The 12295-nt window shown below is 47.9% G+C and overlaps 2 protein-coding genes across 4 annotated transcripts in view; one reads left to right on the plus strand and one right to left on the minus strand.

The window, feature by feature from the left end:
• The window catches only part of TG (thyroglobulin), a 244962-nt gene that overhangs the window by 70348 nt on the left and 162319 nt on the right, over positions 1-12295 (minus strand). The window lies entirely within an intron of this gene.
• Positions 1-12295, plus strand: part of SLA (Src like adaptor) — an 84882-nt gene that overhangs the window by 62863 nt on the left and 9724 nt on the right. For all 3 annotated transcript variants that reach the window (XM_059901663.1, XM_059901661.1, XM_059901664.1), the window contains 2 exons: positions 8678-8777; positions 9599-9685. In XM_059901663.1, coding sequence (XP_059757646.1) covers positions 8678-8777; positions 9599-9685 — 187 coding nt within the window. The remainder of the gene's footprint in view (positions 1-8677; positions 8778-9598; positions 9686-12295) is intronic.

A 12295-nucleotide genomic window follows, 5' to 3' on the forward strand; every position in this document is an offset into this window, starting at 1 on the left:
TATATGATACTATCATGGGTATATAATATTATCATGGGTATATAATGTTATCAGAGCTCTGCTGGAGTGTTTTCAGTGTAACTTTACGAAGCTAGCCACTAGCCCTAGGAAATCTTCCTGAAAATAAAGGAATCCTTGTGTCCATTGGTAGGATCACAGGGGACAGGCGTTCTAGGGGGAGGGCACAATGTGATGGGTTAATTGAGGACGACAAGAATCAGCTTTTCCCAGAGATGCCAGGCTGAGCCAGACCCCCGAAGCTACAGAGTCTCGTTCAGGGATGGCCCGAGAGCTGAGAGGGGACATCCGCAATGATGATTTAGGCGCGTAACATAATGCAAGCATTTATGATATTAGAGATTATAAATTTGAAACTCAAACAATACAAATTAAAAAATAGGAATTTAATTATTAAAATTTCCTTGTAGCTCATATAAGGCTGAGAGCAAAGCCACCGAGCTCCAGGTTCAGGGGTGCTGGTGGCCACCAACACCCTCACCTTTATTTCCTAGCAGGACACTGTGGGTGCACCTGTGGGTCCTTTAGGAGTTAGGAGGGGGATGGTCAGGAGGGTGGGTGACCCAACAGTGTCCCCAGGGTGAGTCATGGGGGATTTGGGACACTTGGGCTTCCCGCCTTACATCACAGCACTTGGGGCCTCCCTCTTAATGGGGGTGACCCCACCTGGTTCCACCATGTCCCCTGCAGCACTGAACCGGGTGACGTTCACACGCACAGACGCCCAGCATGGTGTGTGCCGAGCACAGCTCCACACGAGCGGAGCAGGGACGGAGCCAGGTGCCGTGACGCTACCTGCCACTCACTCCGTGACTTCTGGGGCCCCTTCAAAAAGGAGCCGCCTTCTTACTTTTTCCAAAGTGGAGGCCCCCAACTTATGCACAGTCTCATGACTCCTCAGATGTCCCCAAGTGACCATGCAGAGACCTTCCTGTTCTGTCCCCGGCTCAAGTAAAATGCGGGGCAATTCTAGCAACCCTCCTTTCCAGCTCCTCAATACCCCTCCCCAAACAGAAGTGGGGGAAGACAAGAAGAATGTTCCCGGAGATGGAACCACGTGATTAGGTGGAGCTGCGCCGTGGGCCCCCGAGCGAGCGGGGGAACCTTTTCCCTCCGATGCAAAGCTCAGGGCTGTGTGCAGTTCTCCTGCCGCCATGGGAGAGGCCCTGGGCCCCTTCTCCCACCTCCTCCAAACCAGCTCAAGTCTTAGTCTCCTCCTCTGGTCACGGCCACTTCTAGAGAACCGACACTGCCAGGCCCAGGGCGCCGGCTCCGTGGCAGGGGAGGCACCGCCCACGAGCCCATCCTGCGTGGTCGCCCCTCCCACGGGGCTGACAGGGGCGGCATGCTTGAGCAAACCCCATGAAAACACGGGCCTCCAAGGACTTGCCCATTTGCCTTTATTTTTTCAATGCAAATCGGCATGAAATAAGTTTCTCTTTTTCCACCGTGTGGCCGGGAGGTCACCTCTAGAGAGGAGGGAGAGGGGTCTCCCCGACCCTCCGCCCCCTGGTTCGGAGAATTCCCCAGGTCGTACCCAATTTGTGATCCAGGCAACCACATCAAGCGCTGGCGGGTGGTGGCTTTTCCATCCCCCGCCCCTGAAAAGTTTCCTTTGCGATCAGTCCTAACTTGATTTCCTCTTTTCTCTGACACCTAATCGAATAAGGGACAGGTGGTACAGTTGATGCTACATTAATTAGTCTCGATTCAAATGATGTAAAGAATGTGGGTTTTCATGGAACAACCACCTCTCAGGTAACACTCCTGCTTACTCATTTGATTGGTCTCAATTGCCTAGGAGGTCATGTGGGAGTGGATTGCTTTGGGCCAACGAACAATTAGTGCTTCCTCTGACGTTAGCCTGAGTGGTGGGCCTGAGGCCCCAGGCCCCGCATAGGGATCGGCAGGAGGTCAACCTGTGGATTTCTAGACAAAAAAGTGCCCTGAGCAGGACTGTGAATGCTTTGGAATATGGGTTTGCCCCTCGGTTTTCTCCTAAACTAAGCTTTCCAGAACATTCCTGATTAGTCTAGTTCCCAGAGACGAACAAACATCACAAAACCCAGAGAGGTAGCAGGGCTTGATGGAAATAGGGCAGGTCTCAAAGTCAGATGACCTTGTTGGGCTTCTTGTATTGTCCCCTGGGAGCTACCTGACCACAGGTAAGTCACACAGCCTCCCACGAGGGAGGCTCTCAAATGGAGATCAGAGCAATCCCTCCACAGCAGTAATGGCAACACAAAGCAGCCGCCTGATACACGTGGGTAGAAGAACTTTTTTTATTTAACTCCATTTGGGGCTCTCTGATTGCACTCGGCTGTGTCTAAATGGCCTTCCCCCCAAAAAAGTTTTAAAGTGATAGAATTGGGGATTCCGTGACTTGTTTCCAAATCATCCCAAATAGCTCATTTTCTCTGCAAATTCTACACATGGTTCAGACTCCTGTTTTGGGCCCGACATAGGCGGTACAAAGTTGAATGAGACCCAGGGAACTCCCGAGGAGTAGGGAAATAGCATATTTCCACCTTAAAAACAGCATTCAGTCACATTGCTGTGATCTTTTCCTCTCCCCGTTCCTTATCTTCTTATTGCCCTGGCCTGAAGTGAGATCTCACTGGCAGAGGTGGTAACACAAACCCAGACGCTGCTCAGACCCCTTTCTATGCAAGGATGGAAATAATGCTAAACTGTGCATTTACATAGCATCAAGGGTGCTGCCAGGGTGGGTGGAAAGAGGGGCGGGTGGGGCTCTGGGGGAGGAAGAGGGGGCAGGGAGCCTCAGAGACAGCAGAACACTTCTCAGCGAGTGGTGCTCAGACCACCTGCCTCGATCCCCTGGGTAATCATCAAAACTGCAGATTCCTGAGCCCCACCCTAGACCTGCTTGTGGGAATCCAAGGGTGGCGGGAGGGAGCAGCACGCCTGATTTCGTACAAGCCCCCTGGTGCATCTTAAGCCCCCTAAAACTTGCAGACCACAGAGCTACCCCTACACCAGCACACAAGGAGAGAGAGAGAAAGAGAGAGAGAGAGAGAAGCCAACTGTCTCCCTAGTGTCTCTCTGTCCTCACTGGTAACATGAGGATAATTCGAGTTACTTGGTGCTTAGATGTGCCAGCCATGATGCCACGTGCTTTAGACACATCGACTCTGGATTCTCACAGAGTGCAGGGGGTGATCCCTATTATCATTTCAACTTGGCAGTTGAGGAAACTGAGGGACGAGCAGGGTTACTTGCCCAAGGCCATACGGCTGGGATTTGAAGTCAGTGGCCGGCATCTAGTCCCCCCTCTTCACCCACGCATCACGTTCCTGGAGGGGACGGACTTGCAAGAAGCACACGTGTTTTCTGGAGTGAGAGAGAGCGTGGTCACCAGATTTAATGACACAGACACTCAAGTGCCCTTGTGAGGGACACAGACGGGAACCCGCGTCAGATCTTTGACTAGATGCAGGTTTCCCCCCCGGTCTCACTTACCCCACTGCTGGTACATACGATGGCTTTAGGTGCAACATGATCATTCAACTTTTATATTGAATGTACAACGTTCGTACACTTAAAGGATACCATGCAAATTATGATTAGTCCATCAAACCCCCGATTTCACATTGCTTAGAAGGGGACTAAAGGCTTTTTTAAACTGAATTAACATGAAGAGAAACGCTATTAAGTAAGCGGTAGTGTAGGTGGTACTCAGTTGTGACCAGGAGAAGAGCAGGTCATCAAGAACAGAGTCTGCCTCCTTTGCTGATAGGTTACCTGGCTCCAAAACGAGGCCCTCAACTTACTGGTTGTGTGTTCTTGGCAAGACTCTCCACCTGGCTGTACCATTTGAGAACCTCAGGGTCTGCTCAGTCCCACTCTGTCCCATCTGAGCAATGGAGAAGCCAAGAGATTTCTGGGCCACTGGGTCTCACGTTCCAGCCCTTAACACAGGACCCACAGGTACAAGTGGTTCGTGGTGACCAAGAGATCTCAGTAGACCTTCTATCAGGCCAGTCTGCCTAGCCCTGTCTTATTGTTTCGGTGTGTGTTTGGGGGGTGGGGGGTGTATTTCCAGTAAAAGATACTAAAAGTAAGGTCTGCTTTGACCCCTCCCGAGGCCATGAGTTTGAGCATGACTCAAGGAAATGCAAAAGCAGAAGCTGAGCTCACTGGGTTGGTTACTCCTCTCCTGCCAGCGGCACTGAGCTCCTTGTGCCAGCTCTGAAGCCTCCCTTACATCAGCCTTTGTCCCAGCCTGTCAGGGGTCAAGATCAACTGGGAAGAGCCTGATAACTACGTCTCAAAAAGGCCTGAGTGGCTTAGGCACCTGACCATGAGCTTGGAAACCCTCCTGCTCTCCCCCAGACATTTTCCTAACACTCCCCCAAGCCTTGGTTTCTTCACCCTTTAAATAAGAATATATGTTCTGCAGCATTGTATTGGAGCAAAGGAAGTAAAGAATGGCTGCTTTTGCAAGATGGTTATAAATGGGATCTACTAAAAGATTTTCAGCATTTTAAAAGAAATGATTATACTACTCTAAGGAATAATAATGCAAAAAAGGGCCTGTCCTCTTTTGACCAAGTAATATTTGTGGCTAGTAAGTTCTGCCTCAGTCTCCTTCCTTTTTTGGATCCATTTCCTATTTTACACTTTTGTGCAGTGTTCAGTCTGACTCATTTCTGAGTTGAGCTATCACCAATATTTGGTCTCTTGAATTTCATCTTCTGTTCTCAGCAAATGGAGTTTGTTTTTAGAAGATAAGAATATTTTCAAATTTATGGGACTAGAGGCTTTTCAAAATTTAGAACACTACTGGCTGAGACTGGCCTTGGATTACGGCATGATAACCCCACCCGGTGCCATAAACATGACACCAGCTGCCACTGATTGAGGCAGGCTCTATACAGACAGTTCCTCATGAATCCTAACCCAATCAGATGAAGCCCATTTTGATATTTCCCAGTTTTATACATGAAGAAATCAAGCTCAGATTAGTTAAAAATAAATGTTTCTCCAACTTGCAGAACAATTAAGTTGAGGAGGTGGAATTTAAGCCAGGCCTGATTTATTTCAAAGCCGGTTCTCTCTCCTGAAAATTCTCCCTGGATTTCTCTTTTGTCTGCCCTGCACACTATTCTTCATTTAATCTGTTTCCTTATCTTGAGTCTGCAATAATCCCATCTGCTTCCTCTGAGCTCCGCTGCCCTGTATCACTCATATGTCTGACTTAATTCAAATGCTCTGCTCTCCACAAAGCCAGGGGCTCCAGAAGTCCATAATAATGTGTTTGAACTTTATGAGCAAACTTAAATTTCCTATCTTCCGTTTATTTCACCATAGGGACCAAAGCTCAGGGAAGACTTAGCTGGGATCCTGGCCCCCGACCTTGCTTAGAATGGCCGCCCTTCCCACAAAAGTACAAACTGAACTTTCTATGCCTTCTGTTTTTCCAACGCTGGGGAAAAAGGTGATAGGGGTGGACCTGAAATCCCTGGCAAAGGACCACGCAAAGGCCATAACCTTGAAGCGGAAGCTCCAATGCAAGATTTTCTCAGCAGTGTTTAAGTGTCATAACTATAAAAAAACATCATTATTACGAAAATTCCACAGGAAACTCAACTCTTATTGTGAAATTGAAACTCTCCAGACCCTTAAGCCTATTTTCCCCGATTGAAACAATTTTTTTATAACGGGATTTTGTTTTTGTTTCTGTTTTTAGCAATATGAAAAGACGGTTGTTCTGTTTCACAGCCTTACTCTTGAATCAGAGATCAAAGGCCCAGCCGCTCTTGTAGACACACAACGTGTTTCAAGTTTCCATTATCGGCACAGATAAATGCTGTGCCTCTCATTTCCACACTCGTTTTTCAGAAGGGGCTGGTTCTGTGATGCCCTCCCCACCCCATGCTGCCTGCTGCAGATCAGGTTCCCTTCTCCTGGACCCTTTAAAACCTTAGCCCAGTAGCACTTTCCAAAGGCCTAGTAGCACGGGGACCTCTTCACGTTTTCATTTGGTAAACCTGCCTTGGGCATCCTGGGTGGGACGGGACTGGTGCTGGGCTAGGGGCCCCGGCCAGACCCTCCTGAGGTTCACAGCCATTCCCCGATAGCCACACAGATGCAAAAACACATACAACCCTGGCTAGAGGTTCACAGCCATTCCCCGATAGCCACACAGATGCAAAAACACATACAACCCTGGCTAGAGGTTCACAGCCATTCCCCGATAGCCACACAGATGCAGAAACACATACAGCCCTGGCTAGAGGTTCACAGCCATTCCCCGATAGCCACACAGATGCAAAAACACATACAGCCCTGGCTAGAGGTTCACAGCCATTCCCCAATAGCCACACAAATGCAAAAACACATACAACCCTGGCTAATTGCCTCTAGGGAAAAGCCCAGGGCCCAAGAGGGGGTACAAGAGGAGGGCTGGGCCTCTCCCAAGCATCAGGCTAGCCTCCCCTCTGGGGGTGACCTCTGAGTTGACAGAGGTGGGAGGGACGAGAGAGGGGACAGCAGAGTGTAGTCCAGGCAGAGGGAACAGACTGCTCACAGGCTCTGAGGATGGGGGAACCTGGCCGGCTGAGAAAAACACAATGGCCTATCTCACCGCTTCGGAGGCAGTGGAGGCCATGTTACTAAGTGGTCCTTTCATATTTGGGAGCAATTAGTCCACGAAGGACAGATTTCCATCATGAAGGCATTTTCCAACCCCTCATTTCCCAGACTAACCCACACCCCAGAGGGGAAAATGTGTCCACACTCAGAGTGGCAAATCAGCCTCAGAACCGGGGCCGATTTACCGGGCAGCTGGACAAACCCTATGTACCAGGCCCCACTCACTGCCCAGCACCTTCCTAGGGCCCTTACCTAACACCGTATCTGCAATTTCGTGCTCTTTTTCTTAAAGAGGACCTCCAAATGTGCATAGGCTTCGTGTCCCACCAAGTCTGGATCCATCCCTTATTAAAACTCAGGACTCCGGGCTTCAAGCCCAACTGCAGTGCCACCTCTACTTATTGGACTGGGCCGGAGCTACACAAGGGAAGAACTCTTTTTATAGCAAAGCAGAGTGTGGAGAGGCCTCCCCACAGGCTCAGGGAAGGTCAGAGGCCTCACTGGTCAGCCCTTCCCCGGCGACTCCACTCCTTCTCGTGAGCCCTCCCCGCTTTCACTGACTGTGGCCACCGTGAATCACTTTTGATTTCCATCTCACTGTCTGTGACTCAGTTTCCCCAAGTGAACAATCCGTCTGAGTGCGCTCTTCCATGGAGATCACTCGTTTCTCATTTATTCTTATTCATCCTCGTACTTAAGTTCTCTTTCGACTTAGTCTGATAGGGGAGATGTGAGTTGGAGACTATAGGACATATGGGCTCTAAGGGGCAGGGGCTAGAGGTCCCAGCATGAGGGTATCTGGATCCTAGAAAGTGGCCACCAAGCCTGAGGTGCCCAGGTGCTGGCTGGGATTTCTCCAGATTTTCTTGGGGTGAAGGGGGCGGGGAATGACCCCTCCCCCCATTATTGGTGCACTCTCTAGAATGTGAGTTCTGTGACAGCAGGGAGACTTGGCTTGCTTTGTTCACCATGCTTGGCCCACAGTAGGTGCTCAATAAATAATTGGCAAATGAATGAATAAATGGTATGTTACCCAGAATTTTGAGTTCAGATGCCCAGCCAGCAGACAGACTGATCAACGCAACAGCACAGCAAACAATGACTGAATCTGCCAATTTGTAGGATATGCTATTTCCCCAAAGACATACCCCGATATTCCCCTGCAGCTAAGGGATCCGAATTACGGCAAATCACTAAGGCTGTGAAACAAGGCTTTGTTTAGTGTCAAAACGTGAACTCCCATGCTATCTCTTTATCTCTAGTCTACAGTAAGCTGTAGTCACCTGAACCAGAATGAACGAGAGAGCATGCTTTCCTTTTCAAAACTTTACCAGAATTACTTTCAACATATGTATGATGAGTACTTAATTTTTCTTTCACCTCCCCTCCCCAGCAAACGTCCCTATTAAGTAGATTCCCGACACGGTACCTTACATTCTACAAGGAAGAAGGGCTTTGTTGAGCTTCAGAGTTAATACCTCCTGACCCTGGTGGGTCCTCAGAACTCACAGAGCCTAAGCCCGACATCCCGACCCTGATACGTTGCAGACATGGGGCCCACAAACCCCAAGGAGGGTACCTGAGGTGATGGTAATAAGATGGGACGTTTTCACAACATCTCATCATTCATGGATGATGCTACATACTTTCATCGTATCTCATAAAAAAAAATCCTGGAAAGAGGTATTATTAGCCCCATTTTAAAGATGGGAAAGTCAAGGCTAGGAGGCATTCCAGGACTTGCCCAAGATTATATGGATCAGTAGACACAGGGGCAGACCATGGAGTCAGATCTTGTGACCTCAGCTCAAGGACCTCTGGATCCCCATTTCTCAGATGGGAACGTCAGGGCCAGGGCAGGCTTGATCATGAGAGTAGGTCACCTGACCCTCTGGGTTCCTTCAAGCATCCTGCCTCACCATCCCTGAAGAGAGGAGGACCAGCTGAAAATTGCTATTTCAAAATAATCAAGTGTCTTTAGCTGAAAAGTCCCCAGGAAGGTCTTCCCTCTGCCTCTACATCCCCTTTGCCTTTGTCTCCCCAGGAGTGGACAGCGACTTCCTGGCTGTGCTGAGTGACTACCCGTCTCCTGACATCAGCCCCCCGATATTCCGCCGTGGGGAGAAACTGCGTGTGATTTCTGAGTGAGTGAGCTTTCCAAAACTTTGACAAAGCCCCCAAAAGAAGAACTCGATTTTGGTGGGAATCATTAGATTTTAGCTATAGCTGTCCAATTCCACATGGGCCCTGGCCCTGTTGTGAGGTGAGAAATTTGGCCCATACAGCAGGCCTTAATGCTTAACCCTCCTTAGTGCTGCCAGTACTCTAAAGCCTTCAGTGGCTCCCCATTGCCTGATGGATAAAATTTAATTCCTTAACTTGGCTTTTGAGGCCCTTGATGATCCAACGTCTGCTTCTCATGTTGGCCTCATCTCCCCGACACAGGCAGGGTTGATATTATATATTAGTGCAGACTCAGGAAGAGGACACAGAGGTCCGAAAAAAACTTCTGATGATAAACAGAAAGGTATTGCCTTCTAGCCTGTTGTCTCTCCATGATTTGAAATAGGCTATAAAAGGAATAGGGGCTCTGAGAGCCTTTTATTTAGATCCTCATTGATGTAGACATGTGAAACTATCTTGGTTGAATCTCAGGGTCTATTTCAGCACAGCAAACATTTATTTTTAAAAAGCCTCCAACTGTGGAAGATCAGCTGGAAACACCATCTGCTGACCCCTGAAAGGTGGCTATTGCCAACTTGTGGGAAGATTTCCTGTTTGGGGGGGGGATACACTTAAAAACTAAATTTTCATAGGGAGAAATTCCAGTTAACATGGCCATTGACAGACCTTAAAAAAGGAACATCCCAATGTATCCCAGGTTAAATCTGATTACTCTCTTCATTCGTTCATTCACTTTGCCACTCCCCTATTCGCTCTTTTCTATTTGTTCTTGTCCTTCTAGTGAAGGGGGCTGGTGGAAAGCCATTTCCCTTAGCACTGGTCGAGAGAGCTACATTCCTGGAATATGTGTGGCCAGAGTTTACCATGGGTGAGTACATTTCCAAAATAGCATCAATAAAGCATGATCTTTATGCAAGTGACTCAGACATCTGCATAGAGAGATCCCAGCCTGGGACAGTGGAAAGGAAGGTATTGGTTCGAGAGGGTCACTTCTACGCTCAGCTCAGTCCCTAAGGAATGGTGCGACCTTGGGCTAACCTTCCCCTGAGACTCGATTTCCTCAATATTAAGACAAATGATGGACCTTGCAGCTCTAATGCGGTGTTCCTGTAGCAATCAGGATTCAGACACTGTGATCACAGGATGCAGCAGCCAAAAGCCAGTCTAAGTTCAAACCCGCCTCTGTCACTTATGGGCTGTGTGACAGTGGGCACGTCGTTCAACATTGTAAGCATCAGTTTCCTTTCCTCACGCATCAAATAGAGATCATAGTATAGAATGAAAGGAATAATAACATATAGTAATGGGACCAAAGTCTAGGGTTGTTAGGAAAATGAGATAGGCTAATACATGGAGATTTCTTGAAACCATGCCTGGCATTACCATCAGCACTCAATACGTATTAGCTACATTCTTACCAAATCATATCCAGAACACAGAGAACAGGCTCTGACAAAAATGCTTACGTACCCAACCTGACAAATGGAGAAGTCAAGCAGGAAAGGAGACCCTTTAAATAATCGGGCACAGCAGATGAGAAAGCAAGGACGTTGCTTTCCCCTGCAGTTGTGACATGACGGGTGGCCCTGGTGGCCAGCACACCCAGGCCAGGACAGGTGTGTCTCAGCCCTGCTTCCTTGGTGGGGCCTCGGAAAACTTCCTTAACCTCCTTGAGCCACAGTCTCCTCATCTGTCGAGCTACCAAGGCCAGACCTTGGCATATAGGTAGGGAGAAGGGAGCTCTACTTTGCATTTGAGGGATCCAGAAATAACTTCCTTACAGTCAGAGAAGGACTCTGCACGCCACCTGCTCACCTGGGGAAGCAGAGCAAACTGCCTGAATATTTGAAGCATAGAATTCAGTGCACTTCATGGCAGTGTTACTGATTTTGATGATGAACACCCAAAACTGTCTCTGTGCTTAGGATGACGAAGCTGAGTGGAGGTGGGGCAGTAGCTACTATGAGAGTTATGTTCTGAAAGAGAAGTGAGTCATGGAACTCTTCTCATCAGCTGTGTGTCATTGATCCATCCATTCACTTAGCAATCATGCATGGATACCTTCATGTTGAAGATGTGGTGCTGAACGCTGGCAGGAGCAGGGAGTGAGGAACCCTGATGAATAAGATGTAATCCTGACACTATAGCACTTCTAATCTAGCAGATGCAATAAATGTTCTTAAAATATGTAACAGGAAGAGAGGTGATGCAGCATAGTGGTTATGGAATTCGAAAAATGCATCTCAATTCTAGCTCTATCAGTTGCAACGTGGGTAACTTGGATAAATTACTTAATCACTCTGACCCTCAGTATCCTCATCGGTGAAAGAGAGATAATACTACCTGTCTTAGGGGGTTGATATGAGGATTAGATTTCAAGTGCTTAATATGGTATGTGGCCGATAATTAGTATTCATGCGTGGCTGTTGTTACTGTCATTGTTTTATTGTCTTCATATTTATAAGTGGAACTTCATGTAAGGACTTGAAAGGATGAATGTCATGTACGCTGAAATAATTAATATGCCATATACTATGGAGACCTAAGGGAATAGTTGAAATATTTGGCCGAATATGGAGTCATCATGATCTTAGTAACAAAATCTTTCTTGGAGACCAGTTCATAAATAAACGGTATGGGACGTTATGCCTGCGTGTCTTCTCACACACGGTGCTTCAGGAGCCCTCAGCCAGCCCCGTCAATGGCCCGCTTTCATGCCACAGGGAATGTTAAAGAGTGAGAAACAGCAGAGTGTTAATACTGGTCACAGCACGCACTCATCCAGACATGTGATTGAAAGCCGGGGCACGTTCACTGAAACAGAGTCAGTTAAAAAAGGATGTACAATTGCTTCCGAGTACACACCAGCCAGCTGCTAACAGCATTTCCTTCCATGCTGAGATCTGGCCCAGCCTGGTCTGCAAAATGAGAAGGGCCCTTCCCCTTAGAACACAGATTCCTTTGTGTCCCGAGCTGCTTTCTAAAGCGTATTCAAAGTGCCCACTCTCCTCTGGAAGGTGAACATTACATTGGAAAGCTGGACTACAGTATTACAACTGCTTTTTTCAATTGTTAAGTGAAAAAAAAGCAAGAAACATATGGAAATGCATCATGCAATGACAACTGAGTTTAAAATATGTTGAAAAGAGAAGACAAGGAGGAAATAGAATGAATGCAAGGTGGGGCATCAGGTGGCGAAATTAGGCACCACCATTTTTTTCTTTCTTCTTTCCTCCCTTCCTCCCTCTCTCCCTCCCCCTTCCTTCCTTCCTTCCTTCCTTCCTCCCTCCCTCCCTTCCTTCTTTCCTTCCTTTCTCATGTTCATTCATTCATTCACTCACAGATATATACCAAGCTTGATAACCTGGACACAAAGGCAAAACCTCAAACGACAGACACGGTCCCTGCCCCCATGGATGGAGAAGCCGGGTAGTCAGATTATCAGGGACATAGACATTAAATAAACTACCAAATAGGT

This window comes from Balaenoptera ricei, chromosome 17, assembly GCF_028023285.1.
Source record: "Balaenoptera ricei isolate mBalRic1 chromosome 17, mBalRic1.hap2, whole genome shotgun sequence".
In the NCBI taxonomy this organism is placed as follows: Eukaryota; Metazoa; Chordata; class Mammalia; order Artiodactyla; family Balaenopteridae; genus Balaenoptera; species Balaenoptera ricei.